General features: G+C 39.9%; 1 protein-coding gene across 1 annotated transcript in view; it reads left to right on the top strand.

Annotated features, from left to right (window-relative positions):
• The first annotated feature begins 1,620 nt into the window (after positions 1-1,620).
• Positions 1,621-19,209, top strand: part of pex5la (peroxisomal biogenesis factor 5-like a) — an 80,035-nt gene continuing 62,446 nt past the window's right edge. Inside the window, exon 1 of the mRNA XM_029429720.1 lies at positions 1,621-1,684. Coding sequence (XP_029285580.1) covers positions 1,655-1,684 — 30 coding nt within the window. The 5' untranslated portion in view covers positions 1,621-1,654. The remainder of the gene's footprint in view (positions 1,685-19,209) is intronic.

The following is a 19,209-nucleotide window of genomic DNA, read 5'->3' as shown; positions in this document are numbered from 1 at the left end:
TCTCACTCTACAAACTGTAAATATTTCAGAACATCAGTGTCAGAAAAGCAACAGTAAACTAAAGTAGGTAAGTTCTGGTGTGATGTCGGAAGATAAATAATTCAAAGGTATCCACGCTGTGCCAGCTGTGCATAATATTACAGAGAAGTGTGAGTGTGTCTGTCAAATAAGCTGACACAGCTTATTTGGACTCAAAAACATGGTTTTATTGACTCCACAACAACATCTCAACATGAGCGATGTATGAATCGCTGTCAACCCTCTTTACGAATTCACAGTCACAGCATAGCTCTCTGATTGGTTACAAAGATTGCCCATACATGTGTTACTCAATTTCTTAGCCTTGTACCATCACGTTGGTTTTAGTAAGAGGTAACCTATGAAAATAATTAGCTAAAAAAATGGGAGGGTTCACAACCTGCACCAGATTACCTTGGCACACATCATTATGTTGTAATATGTTTACTTGTTTGTATATTTATTAACGTTAATTCAGTTCACTGTATACAGTTCTTGCCTGTACTGTCCAGTAGCCGGCCCGAGTATACATGATTAGTCTACTGCAAAAATGTCATCTCTGATTTTGTCAAAACTTAACTCCCCACTTCAAATAGTTATATAGGATGAAAAATTGTCTTTATTAACATGTGGCTGTCTTTTTTAATGTGGCCCACTGTAGCCCTCCTACAAGCTTACCAGGAAACAATATGACCTGCAAAGTTTTGGTTATATAATTGCTTCTTCCACTAATTGGACAACTGGGAACAACAACTAATTTGCTCTTCACATGCAGATATCACGCTCTTTTAAACATAACATGTGCTGTACACTTTTAGCATTTAATCAAGACATTGCACAATATGTTACATAACAATATGCCAGAGAGTAAGAAACAGAAACATATGGTTCAACAATGGAAAATCCACAGAAATTGGCCAAAACATAAATTGCTATGTGTTGTTTACAGGACACAAATTAAAAATATAGAAAAATATAGCCTATGTCACATGACTACAAAAGGATACTTCCGAAAATAAATCTGTAATAAATGCTTTCCATGTGTTTTCTGAACATGCTGTGAAGTGTGAAATGTTCTTGGTGCCTCCTTGTGGAGCACGTCAGCACTGGAGGAGGCACCAGAGGGCTGGGTCAGAGGGAGTAGTTAGGAAACAGGGAAGAGGAGCGCACTATAAGAAGAGAATGAACCCCGGGGAGCGTCAAACATTTAGACCACAGCCGAGAGAGGAGGTGTGGAGCGAGGGAGACAGAGGCGAGGTCAGAGACCGAGAGATAGAAATACGCAGAAGACTTAAATCGCGGTGATTTTTTCTTCCTACAAGGACTGCAAAAGCTTGTTCTTGTTATAATCCAGCATCAACACACTTTTGCAGAAAGGTTAAAGTGAGGTCCGACGCCGTATTCCTCTTGCGCCCGGCGCGCCTCGGTGTCACCGCGCACAGAAATCCTGGATGAGCGCAAAGTGTGAGCTTCAGCACCTGAGGAGAGGACAGCTCCGCTCTGTGTGTCCTCCGGACCTCCTGTCCATAAACTCTGCTACAGCTTTTAATGTCAACACTTCCTGTCTGACTCTCTGCTTCACAAGTCTGGAAGAAGTCTGAAAGATCCGCTGACGGAGAGATCCGCGACTGACTGTATGCTCAATATGTACCAGGGGCATTTACAGGTAAGAAGTCAGCCTCTTTTGCTTGTTCATTTTCCATGAAAACGAACAGTTGTGATGTAACAAATGAATTGATGTGAACAGCGAGCCCGGGCATTTTTTATACAAGAGATATGAGATAATCACGGTTAGTCCCAGACAAGTAGAGATTTCTGCGATCAACTAACCGCACACCGGTGTTTTTAAGAATGGGCAATACATGCTCATTTTGACCTCTTACCTAACCGAGGGATGTTTGCTTGGCAACACAGCGGACACATTGCTTAAATTGATGGGATGGAATGACCAGGGAACTACAAAATGCGAGTGCTCTACTTAGTCAGCTATAGCTTACATTATCTCCAATAGTCATTGAGAAAACAGACAGAGAGAGAGCTACTGTAGCGCGCATATTGCACGTGCAGGTGCATGACCAATGTAAACAGGAGGTACCCCTATACCCGTTTAAGCAGGGCAGCTTGGACACTAGGGGAAACAAATCATTAGTTTCTTAACGTGCACGCTTATGCTCACGTGACGTCATGCAAGCTGACGTCAATTGTCAAACTACAGTGCTAACGATATACTTAATGTTACATCACGTAAGATGAAACTGAACTCAGACAGCAAACATTGGGACAAGAAGGAAATAAATAAATACAAAATAACAAGATAGAAGTCCAACACTGCACATGTAATATATAATATAATTACACATTGTAATGTTGAACACAATAGGATCACAGTGCAAAACAATAATCCTCCCTCAGTGGTTAATGATAGCATCTTCTTCATGTTAGATGCATGGATTGTTGGTTGACAGAGAAACGTCAGCTCACAGACAGTTGATTACGTAATAAAAGACCTCTCCTGAGTCAGTACTCAGGAGCATTAAAGACCAAAATTTAATATTTCATGATATATTGCTCAAGCAGCGGCATTCATTGAAAATGCATGAAAAGGCAGTTGGCAGCTCTTTTCTGGATTACCCCAGTTGTGTTTTTTAAGGGTCAATGAAAAGTCTGTGATACCGAGTTAAGTTATGTAAAAGACACACAATCAAATAATAAACACGTGTTTTATCACAATGTTACATGTTTCATCCCATGATGTTTCAATTATCTCACACTTTATATGTTTTTCATCACATGCATGCAAGTCCTTACACTGTGCCTTGTTTAGCTGAAATAATATACAGCTCTTTCTCAACCATTATACAGGGCTAATTTAGCAGCAAATGTCCAGTGAATGCGAAGCAGATGCTCTATCTTTCAGTAATGGATCTTTTGACACGACACTCGCTTGCGTAACGGAGGCATTTATCTTGATGTTGACAGCATTTGCTCCTTGAAGTCAAGGGTGCGTGTGCATGAAGTATGAACTCAAAGCTAGCAGAATGTGCGCGTAATACCTCCAGAACTTTGTCAGATAGAGAGTTATTGCTTGTGTGGGGAATGGGTGGGGTTTGTTATATCATGACAGCTACAGAAACATATACAAAATGTAAAACTTTCTAATCAACATGGAACTCTTTATTTTAAAGTAATTGCATATAAGCACATTCTTGCTGTAATTTATGATTTAAATCTCATCGTGATGTTCATTCAAAAGTTGTATTTTCAAAAGACAAATGTAGGCGAGGCTGCATGCTTTCTGAACAAGGTGACTTTTTGACATTTGAAAGTTAGCTTTTTCATATCTTGCATGCATTTTATTTAACTCACAGTATATATTGTTTGAAAACATAGCAAAACATTACATAAATGTGGAGTACGCCCTCTAAAATGCTAAAATCATCTTTTTGACATAATTCACTGTGTGCATGGGACCTCTGAATGCAGTCTCGGGGCATAAATCATTGAGAGTTGTGAGCCATAGCTAGGAATTGTAAATGAAGCTCATACTGTACACAGTTCTTGATGTAACAACTACGTGACATCAATCAGTCGCTCATAATCAGAGCTATCATATTTCTTTTCTCTATGTACTGCAGATACACTTGTAAGTCCTTTTTTTATTGCACAATTGTCAGTCAGCAAGATTTGTCAGCTTATACTGTTGCGGCTCAGGAAGCAGTTGGCTGTGGGAACAAGATAAGGATATCCTATCTCTTTTTGTCACAGTATTTTTAATTTGTTGCCCTTCTTATTTCTCCCTGACCTGGTGAATTTATATGTGTTGGTTAATGTGGCGGTATAATCCATGGAGCGTAAGGTATAGCCATAAACACTCTCACATGTTTGTATAATTGCTGCAGATCTGCAAACAATGATACAATATTAGGTAGATCGAATATCTTGGCAAGAGTTTTTCACAAACGACGCCAAATCTTGTTCACATGGTTGGCTGGTGTAGATGGGGCTTCTGCGTAGGTACTATCTGAGATTTCTAGAGATAACACTGGACTCGTGTCTCCAATTTCTCCAATCTTTTTGTCTTATAATTAATATAAATATGTCTGAATGAAGGTATAATCAGCATCCTATAGTAGTAACTCATTTGTGTTGTGCATGAAACAAAGTTCTTCCATTTTTGTGAGACGATCACCTTACTGTATCAAGTGTTGCAAAAGATTGATGCAGTTAACAAAAAGCAATTTAGGGGTGTGGATTTCAGCCTCATTGCTCTTCCTGTGAAGATGTAATTCAGCACGGCTGCTCATATTTATCAAACAAAAAGCTACCAGAGATATTGTTTCAGTCAACCTACTGTATATTTTTGCTTTGATGTACTACATATAAGAAAGATCTTGTGGATTGTCTCCATCCATACTCCCTCAGATGGTACTTTCCCATAACATTTTGACATCACAGATTAATTGTTGCAGCGGTTTCCCTGCTTCGATATTCATGTTTACAGTGAATTTAATTACCGGAGCACTTGTACTGTGTGTATAAAACACATCCTGGATTAATGGAAATGATGCTCCAAGGCCTTGGAATATTTGCTCCGTTAAGCATAACATGATTACATAATTTGATTATCATATTCCATGTTCCCCGGGGAAGAACTTGGATGGATGCTATCGTTGATCAGAAGTAGATCAAGTCTCATAAGATCGCACCATCTTTTCATTAAGCTCCTGATTTGTTGACACAGTGAAATACTATTTGTTTAGAGGCTATATGGAGGCTATAAATAGGCCACTGATATAATATAAAAATCTCTGAGTTGTTCAGAATCAGTTTTCTTTACTTGTATTTCCTGTTTTCTGTTCTGTTTCGGTGATTTTGATATTTGTGACAACCTAGTGCATCCCTCATTGTACGCCAAAGCCCTGATAGATTCTTATCACTGGAGTTCCCGTCCCCTTCCTAAACCTGACTTCATAAACAGGCTTGATACTGACACATTAAAATGTGGTTAATTAGCATAATTAGATGTGTTTTATGAAATGCAAAACAACACGTTACAAGCCATAATGATTTAAAATATTCCAATGAATGCTGAAATCAAAATGAAGTTGTGAGAAAACCTCTTGAATAGATGCAGATGCAGAATAATCAACAGAGCGCAGCATCAACTAACTGACAGGGCATCACAACACAAGCAGGGGTCTATGCAAGCATACACCTCACACCACAATACAAGCATTGTCTATCATAGTATCACAGGGGATCAGGCCATCATTGGTGACCTCTTAGTCTACTAAAGCTCTACTGTTGCACTAAGAGGCTTTCATCGAGGCTTCTCCACATAGCCGTGGTGGTCAGCTACGGGCATGACAAAGGGGTCCCAAATGCTTTTTCCACAGAGACCGTTTCAACGTCTCCTTGATTTAATGAACCATGGTCTTGATTAAGAGTGATTTAATAGGCCTGACTATTTCAAGAGCCAGGATAATGAGTGAAATCAGGTGGTATCCGGCTGGAACGAAAGCTCCACAGACTGTACTGCTCTCCTTGTTGGAGATGTGCGGGAAGGAAACTAAATGTCTACAAGAAACACAGCTGAGCGCAAAGCTGATCAGTCGCTGTATTTTGGAGAATAGTTTCATGAAGTTTGTGAGAAATGAGCACTATTAAAATGATGATTAGAGAAAGAAAGATATTTCCTCACCAAAGGATAATTAGAAGGAGAGGAGCTGACTAGAGAAAGGCCATAGTTTAACAGTAAAGTTGCTCTGAAAGGTGTGTTTGTGGGGTCAAGCGTAGAGGAGTTCATTATTTTTGTCTTCAATTTAAGATTAAATTCACAACAAAATGTCAAAAAGTGTTTATCTGAAGACAAATTCACTTTTCAGCCTTCTTTCCTCAAACAGGAATAACATTTATGTTGAGGTGTAATCCGTAGCATCCTAGTAGTCTGCTGTAGAACGTTATGTGCCACTCCTCATTTTGCAAAGTCGATTTTATGAAATGTCTTCTAAAACCGGCGTTAGAGTTACTCTCTGTCCCCTCGAAAACATTTTAGTGAATTACTGTGTATAGTTCACAAGTGAGACATTAGTTGTACTGTTCCTCTCTTTAAAATTAAACAACACAGTGAAGTTTGCTGAAGAGGCCAGATAAACAACCTAAAGGATTTGCATTGTGCCGTTGGGCTCACCAAGGCGGCCGGCATCCAGTCACTGCTCACAGTGGGGGGGGGAGGGGGGGCATAATGGGAATCTCTCCTTCTCCCTGGTTGGGTAGTTAAGGCTCTACATAGGCCCTGAGCAGCTTGAGGAGCTTGTAAAGCGGACTAGAGGGAGACTAACAGGGATTCAAGCAAACATCAGCAGCAGTTGTCCTATAAGCTGATTGAGGGTTGTTGTTCTTGCTCACATAGTATGGAAATGTGGTAATTTTGCCATTCACTGTCATCTGCGCTCTGTGCTCTCATAACACCCATCCATCCTATAAAGTTATTAAAAAAATGAAAAAATGAACATTAGAGACATATGTGTGTGTGAATGATGACGCAGATCTGAGAGATGGGGATGAAGGGAGTGGAAGTTGGAGAAGAAGAAAAAAAGGCAGCATTACAGTCATGGTGCTATAACAAAGCCAGACATTTTATGATTATATTTATTTTATGTACGTTTTAATCAAGTCCCTAATCTGTCCCTCAGAGTCATATCTTCACATGATGAATTCCCTCCTGTGCCTCTGTCATAACTTGTGTTACAGTTCTGTATGCTCTGCTGTTGCTCGCTTTATTCAGCATATCAATATAGCCTAAAATGTAATTGCCTATTAATAACCTTGCACTGGTTATTGGCTGATCACTGATGCACTGTTAAAGGTTCCCACAATCCAATGGAGAAGAAAGACATTTGTACGTACTTGATAGAAAAACTCTATTCTGTTATTGATTGTTATGGTTTGAGTAAGATTATAGATTTTCTCTGACAGCTATTCATCAATAAGATACATTCCTTCAGGAATGTATCTTAAGTCCTACCAAGTGTACAAGTGTCAATATTTTGCAACTAACAACTAAGTTTACACCTCGGGCACATCACTGCTGGTGATAGTGCAACAACAATTATGTTAAGCATGATGTGGAGAAAAGGATGAGTTTTGATGTAAACTCTTTCCAATACAGTATTGACATACAACCAACAGTATCAGCGATATCCTAAAAGTTTTTTTTTCCCATGCAACCTTTATACTTTAAAAGCTAATTGTGTACCACAAATGTACTACACTTTATCTATTTTTATAATGAAACTTTTTGAAATGAAACAAGGTGACCAGACTGTCAAGGAGAAAATGCCAGAGTCACCCTCCCCATAGAGGTTGTTTGTCAAAGGACAAAGTGATGATCTTCAGTGCGCAGAGAATGCATTTTCAGTTTCCAGTTTTCAGTTTGTTGAAACTATTTTTATACTCTACACAAAATATAAAACATATTACATTTTTATAATGTTTCATTGCTATCTGATAAGTTTGAGGTAAAGAACTTTCCCCAAATACCAGAAGTGGATCGTGTTACAGATGTGTAGCTCTTAGGACACTGTTACCTGTTTGACAGATAAATAAGTGTCGTACTGTACGTATGCTTTTGAGTTCACAGAGAACAAGTGTTGTGTACATCATGGCTCACAATTCTGACGCAACATCATGAGTTTCAAACCGAAGGTCATGGGACCTGACACACACACCTGCACACACCAAATGTTAACACAGGCTTTCTCAAACAAGATGCGTGCATCTGAGAAGGGATCAAATCAACGTGAAGCACCCAAATTCACAGCTTCACAGCTCGTATCCTTCTCTCTGTTGCTAGATTTCCTCTGGGTATCTGTGTGCTCAGTCAGTTAACACGGCAGCCCTACATGGAGAGTCCCCTGAGCTACTGTACAAAGCCACATTTTTCCTCACAAAAAAGTAGGACAAGCCACAGCATCTCTTTGTTACGGGGAGCAGAGGGCTGTGCAGAAGAATGGCTAGCCCATCCATCTCTCTCGCCCAACCCATTCATAACAGTCATTCTCCAACAGGGAATTAATTTGCTCCAGAAACCAGGCGTCAGTCGAGAGAGCATGTGTTTGGTCCTCCGGGGAGATATGAGCTATCATGGATGAGAGCTGTTGATAAACAAATATCCACTTCACTGTGGCAGATGTGAGCAGGATTTTTCAACCAGATATTTAAAGGGACTTCCCAGTGAGGAGTTAGCACCGCCCCTCCTCTGGTATAAGGTATTGAATACGTAGATTGTGCCGATTATTCAACTGTTTTTCTTCTTGAACTGTATATTTATGCTACTTCCACTACTCCTAATAGCAATAATATATCATTATTAGCTTTTTTTTTTCGATTAAACATTTAGTATTTAATGTGTCAGAAAATAGTGAAAAAAGATTTTCCATAACGCAAAAGGAAATCTTCAAAATGTCGTGTTTTGTCCGACCAACATCTCAAATCCAAAGAGACTGAATTTACAAAGATATTAAACATTAAAAAGCAGCAAATATTTGGCATCTTTAGCCACATTAGCAACTTGACTCTACGAGATGGCAATGTTGGTCTGCTGGTCAATCCACAAATATAACTATTCTATATCACAACTATTAGATGGATTGCCATAACATTTTGTACAGACATTCATTGTCCCCAGAGGAGGAATCCTACTGAGTTTGAAATCCTCTGTCATACAGGAAAAGTCAGGTAATCACCAAAGTCCAACACTGTCAGACAGAATCGAGTCAACTGTGGTATAGTTCAATATTTTTCTAAAAACCTAAAAACCAAACGTTTTTAGGTACCAAAAAGTACCTTAATTGCTTCCATTAGCTGTTTGCTACAACCACAATGAACATGTTGATGAGTCTCCTGACTGTAACGAGAGCAACCTTAAAAAGCTTTTAAAAATAAGAAAACTTTGTGTGTGAAAGCTCAACAAGAAAAGACCAAGGGTATGGGATACATCACATACATCCAGTTTACAGTTTACTCGTAGCCATGTGGAAACCTTTAGTCTTCTTGCTTAATAAATTATTGAAGAGATTATATCACTTGTGTTGGTAATTATTTTTCTAATTATCAACTTTTGTTATTTAGCTGAAGCTCTAACTAAAGTAGACAAAGTAGGATTAGAAGCTGAATGACTTTCATGAAACTTCAGGACATCTTCTTCTGCCTAATCACTTTACAGTTAATACAGTTTAAACAAAGAGACATTACAGGTCTTTTAGCAGACGCTCTTATCCAGAGCAACTTACAGTGAACAGGGTTAAGTGCCTTGTCACAATGGTGACAGCCCTGGTATTGAACACACATGTTATATTTGGAAGCTGTACCACTAGACCACTAGATCATCTCCTCCCTCAGCCTCTCATTCACGTTGTTTGGCTCTCTCTTCATGCGTTTAGGATACAGCAGCTACAGTAAACTGGATAGTGAGAACAGATTCATGCCTTCATAATATGTCCAAAGGCAGTTGCTACATGGGGAACATGTGAAGCATCGCTCTCGTCTTCATCACAGCTCATTCTCATCACTGTTTTTCTGGGAGAATCAGTTTCCCCTCCTCAAGGAAGAGATACTCATCTTTTGATTTGCCGACTCCCGACATCCTGCCTCTGGATTTGAACCTAGCAACTCTATCTTCACCCTCAGCGCTACACGATAGCTCTTCCTCTCTGAGTCTGTGATCTTGTCAGATAATTGCAGGAGAACGCTCAGAAAAAACCGAGCATGTACCCACAAATACCTCCCTCTCATTATTACCACTAATGACCATTTCAACACTCTCTGTCACAGCCCTGTACTTACAACATACCGTTACCCAGCGGTCTACAGCAGGAAAAAGCAAGTCGTTTGCAAAGAAGTCAAAATAATGAAACGTAAACTGAGCTGCTCTAATTCTCTTAAATTAATTTCAAGAAGCTTTTTTGCCGCATGAACCAATAATCTTTCCCTCCACAGCTCTCTTGTGTAAGGCTGAAGTGGAAATAGGAATCTTTGATGTTATTTGTATTCGCTGAATGAAGGATGAAGTGTGGAGGATAATGATACTGTAGCTGAAAATTGTGTCAATTTAACATTACTTGCAAAGACAGACACAGAGCATTTGTGAATATGGAATTTGTTTAGTGTCTTGAGGTGGATGGATTTGCAGCAGTTGCTACTCTAAGTGAAGAAGTAGGGTGAAGTTGTTCACTAATTATCAAATCGAGTGTGGTGTATTTCAGTATCTATACAATATAACTTTCTCTTGGAGTTTGTCTGTTGGAAGCGGGTGATTGCATTGCATTTCTATAAATACCTATGAGACATGCAGGCAATGAATTCCTTGGCAGAAGTTGAGAGCTGGGCTGCAGAGCGGAGCACAGAGAGGCGATGGGTGTACAGATGGGATGTATGCAGAGTTCAAGGGTACACCAGCTGATAGGTCTAAAGGCTGAAAGATTTCGTTAGCAGAGCAGGACCGACTCCTCCCCTAGAGCAGTCGCACAGGCCTCAATCTGGCCATAATCATGTGCATCTCAGTTCATGCGTGTTCATACAGTATGCGTTTTCAAGATCCACAAAAAAAAGAAACACCTGCATGTTACTGTGTGCATGTTTACATCTGTAAGCCCGTGAGCAGGCAGTCATGTTCACACAAGTGTAGGTAACAAGGCATGGCATGGAAGTGTTATTAATCTTTCTCCACATGACAAGGGCTGTAGCATTGTGCCAGGGAAAAGGGCGAAGGCACTGCTCCCCCCTGACTTGTGTTCATATGATGACGCAAGCATCAAATGTTACATGGGTCATTTCCTGAGGTCAACTCACCTCTACTACATTACTTTGGAAACAGTTGTTGGATTTGATTGCCGTTGGTTTTGTTGAGTAATCTTGCTTGTGATAGATGCTGCATTAATTATATCATAAAACACAATGAAGAATCTACCAGCAGAAATACCAGGAATGAAGTTAGCAAGGGTAATGAAGAGGGGGAGAAAAGAGAAGGAACAATGGGATTGTGTTTTCAACTACCTTGAAGGAGATAAACAAATGTTTCAATATGTTGTGACATTGTATTTATTTGGAAACAAATATGCTGAGGATGCAGAGGACAGGAAGACAGCAAAACAAAGAAATATGTCACTATATGTCCTTGTTTAAAAAGGTACCTACCTATTCATTTCTACAAGCCTCATCTCTTGTGGCAAGATAAACGTTGTTCCATTGTATCTTCCAATTCATTGCTCTCTCTGCGTAATCCATCACTGACAGAGGCAATTAGAGTGTAGTTGCTTCTGTGTGTCTGTATCCGAGGAAAGAGGCCTGTATGTCAGATAGGGGCTTTCTGCCTGTGGGAATGTCTAGTTCAAGTAATATAGATACCAGGGTTTGTTGCTATTTTGGGCTGTGTGTGTGGTACATGTGTGTCAGATCATCACACACAGAGAAAGCGATGAGATTGATTAAATTGAACAGTCTCCCACCTCTTTCCCTATATGTCACATAGGGGAGGAAATACAGAGATAACATATACAGTAAATAACGTCAAATCTGGGTACCTCAGTTTCTCAGGCTGTCATATACAATTGACCTTATTTCCTCAGTGGCCACTTTGTCTAGACTTGTCTGAAGTTTTGCAAAGTGAGCAAGATTAAAATGTAAGTAGGCAATGTTCTACAAGCATTAAAAATAGAGAGGAATAAGCTTTTCCTCTAGATCAATTGAGAGCACACATTCATCCATCTGGGAGATTCCCAGTATAACCACTGTCCTCTACTTACCATGTACGTAGCTCTACCGGACCCGATGGGAGTTAAGCACCTTAGTCAGGTTCACCTTGATGTTTTCAGAGGTGGTGAGGACTCCAGTGACTCTCTAATGGAAGAAAAGGTCCTCTCTTTACAGAAAGATAAGCAGATATCAAAGTACCATGATGCTCCATTAAGAATGTAATGTATCCAAAAGTGTGTGTGTATGTGCGTGCGTGAGTTTCTTTAGCTTCCATAATGTGACGTATGTCAGGATGAAATAGAATCTGTTTGTATGCATTGAATTTTATGCTAATGATTTTGCTCTGCTAGCTACTATGACCAACAAGCTAACGGTGAAGAATGTTTTCATGGGCATGATCAGCTATAGCCACAAATCACATGAACATAATCCTGAGTTCAAGATGAGCAATAGAGATATTCTAACCCTTTACAGGAAAGTGAGCAATGTCAATGTACAAACACATGCAAATGCAGCCAATGTTACACGGATTACAATCCAACGGTCAGAAGTGCAGCGGATGCTAAAGTTGATCCGCTCCTGGAAAGTATTTGCCTGCTGTTTCAGCTCATTAATGCCCTGCAGGAAAAGTAAGTGACGTGGCTCAATTATGTAGGCCAGGAAACAACCGCACCAATGCACACCATGAGCTGCACTATGTTGAAGCCTCTGGATGGATGAATGGAAATAAACTTGCAGCAAAGATAAAGAATCACGATGCACTTCTATTTCTGGTCTGCTGAAAACTCCCCTGTGATTCATCTCAGAGGATGGTTGTATCAGATAATGACATTAAATAAATACTGTATAACAATCTATTTTTGAAATTCATGTAAGGATTCAATCAAGTTCGTTTAGAGTTGAGACCTTACTTGAAAAGATTTTTCTTGTTCCTGTTTGCAAAAGATAAGTGAGCTGTTGAGATAAGCATGTCTGCGGTACTTAAAGCAGCCAGTGGAGTAGTTTCTCAGACTTGCACTGTTGTTTTGTTTCGAGCTCACCGAAAGAGAAATCTGTAGATTTCGATGTAAAGATCGTGGAAAAGACTCGGGCTCAAAAAGGTGGAGTGAGGCAGTGAAACATGGTTATACTGAAGATATTCACAACTGATTTAACAACTACTCTAAAGTGGTCTTTGGCCTCAGGCACTGATTCATCCTCAAGTGGTTTTGCTCAGTGAAACAAAACACTTAAAATTAGAGAGAAATTCATCTGTCTCCTATCACATCATTGCTCAAGGTTGAAAATGTCTCTTCATGAGTTTAGATGACAAGGACCACTCAAGAGCGTAACCTTTCTACTTTCAACGTTTCTCCATACCTACTCCTCATCCTCACCTTACACACCTCAAGAATGTTATCACGTCAATTAAATCCTATCCTCCAGCTATATCATATATCCCAGGGTGGTTAGACAGGCTGCCACAGAAAAGGTCAGTCACAGCTTTAACAACGGTGCAGGGAGGAATAAAGACAGAGGAGATAGAAGATTGTTGTTGTTGGGAATGACAGGAAGAACTGACACAAAACTACAGAAGGTCAGATATACACTTACTTACAGTTTCACAAAATGTTGTGAAATTATCACAAAGAATGTTTAAACTTAGTTTTGTTTAACCATGTACCTTTAAACCTTTTCATAGCTTTCAGTACTGAATACAGAAAACAATTATTTTCCGCTTTGATTAATCTGCCAATTTCATTTGGTCAATAAAATGTTAGAAAAGTCTGTCAAAATTTCCCAGAACTAATGGTGAAGTCTTCATATTGCTTTTTTTGTCCGACTAACAGAACAAATCACAAAGACAAATTTCCAAGGTGTACGACAAATTTCCAAGGTGTCAGTGCACAGATCCTGTAAATTGTATTTCAAGACGTTTCTCAAGCCTGCAGATTCATTAACTCCAATCCATCCTTTAAATAACAAAATCCATGCAACGATGTTATTGCTCCTCATATCCATGATAGACAGCAGCGAATGCATATTATGGTAAATTCAAATTACCAACTCAAAGGTATCCAGAGAGACATGCATAATATAAGTAAAACACCAGCAAGAACCAGCTCCATCAATCCTGTTAGAGCATTATTATACAGCATCATCTTTTTTTGTTAATGTAAATCAGTGTGTTGTGCACAACAGAGGATGTGTTCATGCTTTGAAGAGCGAGATAATGCGTGGTATTTTTACTGCGCTGTTGGCATCCTTTATTATGGCCAACAGCTTTAACTCCAATAACAGACTGTTAGACTGTAAAAGAAAAATCATATATTGGAACCATCAGAGACGAGACGGTTGCCTCTTCACAGCGAACTCATTATTACAGTTTGTTCCTCTCTGCATTAATTTGCTGCAAAAAAGTTTTCAAAAGACAGCCAAACAGAGCAGGGAGGAAGAGACTGGTAAGAGATGGTAACAAACTAAGCTGTGTGACGTGATTACATGTGCCTCACAGACCCTTGTGTAATCAGAACCACTGCTCACATCTAATCTTGTGTTAAGAGCACCCTCTCCCCTCTCCCCCCGACATACACACACAAACACAACCATCAGCCCATTCTAGATGACCAGTGATGAAATTGACTCCTCAGTGTGGTGATTTGAGATGGAAGTATGTAAAACTACAACAGTACCATGCATTCCTCATCAGAAATAACCACTTGAGTCTACATGAGTGACACAACACGGGAAAATCATCATACTACATGTATTTTCAGCATTGATGAAGTCAGCTCTTTACACTGATTGGTGGGTCACATGATGTTTCTAGTATGTTATTATCGAAAGCGTCATGATTAAGGGTCCAAAGCAAAATCAAGCCGGTCTCATGACTGGTTGGTGGTTGATGAAGTAATGGCACTAACAACTCAATGACAAAGAAAACGGTTTCTTTGAGAGCGGTTTCTGAGTTCAGTTTTGAAAATAGGAACCTACATTGTCAACACACCTGGATGCTATTGTGCAATCCGAGATCTCCTGATCGATGCGAGGGCACAAAGCCAGTCTCTGCTCCAAACTTGTGGATGTTGTGTTGAGGAATCCCCGCCTTGTGAATATCTGTTTCCATGCAGAAAAGGTCCTTCTCACTCATTCATGTAAGCACCTAATAATTACAGATTACCAAGTGAACCCATGCGTTTGGTTAAAGGACATCCTTTGATGATGGGCTAGGAATAGCAATTTGATGTTATCCCTTTGCACAAAGCTACGAAGTGGCTCAATGACACAGCATGTCAATGTGATGCTAATGTCAAAAACTCTGTGATTTCACTGTTCAAACTCATTTCAGTGTAATCTGGCATGGAAGGGCATCTGTAGACGTGGGACTGTATGTGTGTTTGCCAAAGGGTGAGATTATAATAGATAATCCTAATTACATGAGATGCTAATGCATGCTTTGCGCTAATTCATTGATTGATGATGAATGAAACTAGCGCTATCTTGGCTTGCTGGTGTGACTGGTTCCTGCTTAGTTTTAACGTCTTGAGGGGAAAGAAAAAAAGGCTCATGGTGTCTAAATCTGCTTTAAAGGATGTCAGGAAAACAGCAATTGTAACCTAGTGAGCCAATGTGCAGAGAATTAGAAATAACTGGCATTAAACCTGCCGTCGGTATCTCACCTTGCACAGATGCTCTGTATGAATGGCCATGGTCTCCTGAAAATCATTTTTTTGTGAAGTACGGCTTAGTGCTAGCAGTCATATCGGGACATCAGTCTTCTTCTGATAAAGGGCTCAGTGGGGAAATCCAGCCTGGTCTGACATCTGCCAAAGATAGAAGACGTAACACTGGCAATGCTTTTTAATGCTGCCTTTACTTGCAATAAATGGCGTTAGGCCACATTGACCCTGGTCAGACTTTGATTTACTGTCACGAATTTCAAAAGGGATTACTGTAGAGTTTAAGGAAAGACTCTTAAAATATTTAATCAGAAAACTGAGATGCCAAGACCAAACAGTGACCAATCACCTCTAGGTTTTGGCTTTGTGAAAGACAAAGATTCACGGCTGTTTATTGCAAGTGTGGCGGCTCTGCATGTTAGTCAGTGATGTCTTGCGTATGTTGAGTAAAGGGCATCCTGCCCCCATTTCGACCAATCGTACTATGAGAGGACATTTATCTTCTAATGGATTCCTTGTGATTGTGGTAAAGAGCTGCCTGTGGGCGTCTCCCTCTCTTTCTGTCTTTGTCACAGTTTTTCTTTATCACACACACACACACACACACACACACACTCTCTCACACACACACACACACACACACACACAGACACACACACAAACACACACACACACACACACACACACACACACTAATACTAATCTGTAAACCTCACCCCTCAAACACACACTCACACACACACTCACACACACACACGCACTAATGCTAATCTGTAAACCTCACCCCTCAAACACACACACACACACACACACACACACACACACACACACACACACACACACACACACACACACAGTCAAACATCCACACACGGATATACTGAAAGAGAAGAGATTCTTGCCCATTGTAAAGCATTACAATAGAGAACCATATACATCAGCTGGCAGTTCCCATTTAAGGCATGCTCCTCTCTATGGGTCATACTTCAGTTTGATAGATTCGTACTATTACAATGTTATGGTCAAAAAAGAGCCATTAGATGGCTGACTGCACCCTTTCTTGAACTGAAATGGCTTTGCATGCCTTGCAGATACAGCGTCATTGTAAGAAGTTCCACACTTTCATCCAGTTCATTGTGTCCAGAGAAACAGGCTCTAACAGACAAGCAGCTCTTCATTCAAACTCCTGTAATGTTCAACTTCATAGAGGACGTCAGGTCATCGCCTTCTCTTAGTTGAACAACTCGCATTGGACTGGCTGAACTTGTCCAGTAAATGCTTTTAAAACATCAGCAACCACAAATGATTTGCTAAGTGCACGAGGGCTGCTTAATGGTCCCTCTGGATGCGCCTATACATTAAGTTTGCATAACGTTTGAGGCTTTGGCTTCTTCTAGCAACTTAATAATTATAAACTAAGTAATTAAAACTCCTAGAAGTTTCTAACATCTCTGAATTAGAGAAATAGTTTACTTTAAACATCTGGCATGAAAACCTCATATTAAGGATATTAAGCTCAGTTCTTGAGATTAACTAAGTATTTTATTGTATATGTTAACTAAAAGGTTCTGCATCCACAGTCACTGTCAGCCCACATGACTAATGCAGTTGCTCAAACATAAAGCTCTGCTAAAAATAGACACCTTGTCTGACAGCTGCTTGCAAAAAGTTTTTTCTTTATGTCTCAAAAAGGGCAACGGGGTTGTGCATGAAGACAAACTGTGTGTATGTAAATGTAAGACAGAAATTCTAATAAAAAAGAGAGTTTGAAAAGCTGATGCTGGCAGTCTGAGGTGTAATTCTGCCTTGTGATTTTGTGGTTTAACTAATAGCTTTTTTAAATGTTTGCCTAATCACTTGGATCTGTCGGTGCACTGGAAGTCCAAAAAGCTTCCTGGCTTAGTTTTACTGATAACAGTATCAGCCCAAATAGGCTCTGGTCCAGAAAGTGTTCTGTAGACAAACTGTCAGTTTACTTTAAGAGTACAGTTACTTATAATGCAAAGAAAGTCACATCTTAATAGTAAGGAGGTTTGTTATTTCAAGGAATTATAGAAATTCTCCAAAAAAGCTTACCATAGTAATGAAAGCACATTATGATGAAATAAGTCCTCCATGAATGACCGATGAATGATTGCTTTATTGTCATATCCTCAAATAGCCATCTTTATATGATATGTAAATGATTGCATCTGAAGAGCATTCATTTCCTCTCACAGCATGAGCGAGCATCCTCAAACAATAAGCCATTACTGGCAGCCTATCTTGTTTGCGCAGCAGGACCTCGATCCATTCCAGTGAAGGACCTGTGAACGAGAGGGCCGGCCGGGTGACAGCAGGGAGGTGGGGTTGGGTGTCATGGCTCCGCAGAGTGTGACACTGTACTAATCAAGTGTAACAAGGGACATAGGATTACTTGTTAATGCATATACACTGAAAGACTGACTCCTGCCTTTTGGATCCTTGACATCGTTGATTGTTTGCATTATGTGTAAGACCCCCTCGAAAACGAGATGACACATCACAAAGAGCTAATCCTAAATAAATACATGTTCATGTTTGCTCATTTGTTTTTGATATGAATCAAATCAGACCATCTGTGGTGGGTAAATGGATTACGTCTTACTTAACAACTGTTAAGCAGCTCTAATGGACATCATTGGAGGTTGATTTTTGGATTGTTTTTTGACTTTTTAGGACTTTAATCATTGAGCCACACTTACTAGCAAGCAGGAAATAACTTGCTCAGTATCCCCAATGAAGATATCAATTGGATTTTGATCAGAGTTAACTTGCATTGAGACAACGTCTAAAAAAGAAGGATTGTATTAGAAATTTGGTCAAGATCAACAGGCTGGGAGGTTGATGTGCACATTAATCACCCATTCTCTCCTTCTCCCTACAATTCTCTATTCCTGCAGCTGTTGTTTTCAAAGGCTTTAAGTGGGGAAAGTCATTCAAGGTAACGAGGGCCTCATGGGCCTGTGTCTGGGCAACCTGATTACTGCGTGCGTGTGTGTGGTAAAGGTACCACCACTGGGGTACTGAAGCCAACATGGAGGACATGTCATTTCTTGAGGTGGTAAATTGAGTAAAAAAAAAAGCCTATGTTTTGCTTTGATTAAAATTAAATTTCACTGCCAAAATTCTTGTGAGACAATTTATAGTAATAGATCACAATGAAGAACATTATCCTTGAATGACCGACAGTGGATATGCTTGCTTTTTGCCGAGCTTGCGCCACTTTTCACAGTTTGTCGCGGAGGGGCGTGGTTCAATGGATGGCAGTCAGTCCATCACTTTGGTCCAGACTGAACTATCTCGGCAACTACTGGATTGATTGTAATGAAATTTAGAAAATATATTCATGGTAATACTTACTAAGCTAGCTAAACTATGATGATGTGCATTGTAAACATACCTGCCAAACATCAGCGCATTAACATTGTCATTCTGAGCATGTAAGCATGTTAGCTTAGCTCAAAGCATAAGTGTGCCTAAGTAGAGCTGCTAGCATAACTGTAGACTTTTAGTCACGTTTTACTAGATGTCTATGAGTCTCTCATAGTCTCTCTCTCTCTCTCTCTCTCTCTCTCTCTCTCTCTCTCTCTCTCTCTCTCTCTCTCTCTCTCTCTCCCTCTCTCTCTCTCTCTCTCTCTCTCTCTCTCTCCATAAATAGCTCTGGGTCTATTTCAGTACCAAAGATACTTAAGACAGAACAGATAAATGAGTGGGCCTGGATTGAATTGCAGGTATCAAAATCATGAAAGCCAATTTT

Source organism: Cottoperca gobio, chromosome 4, assembly GCF_900634415.1.
Source record: "Cottoperca gobio chromosome 4, fCotGob3.1, whole genome shotgun sequence".
NCBI lineage: Eukaryota > Metazoa > Chordata > Actinopteri > Perciformes > Bovichtidae > Cottoperca > Cottoperca gobio.
Note: the sequence above shows the minus strand (reverse complement) of the source record. Positions and strands in the feature narration are given on the sequence as shown.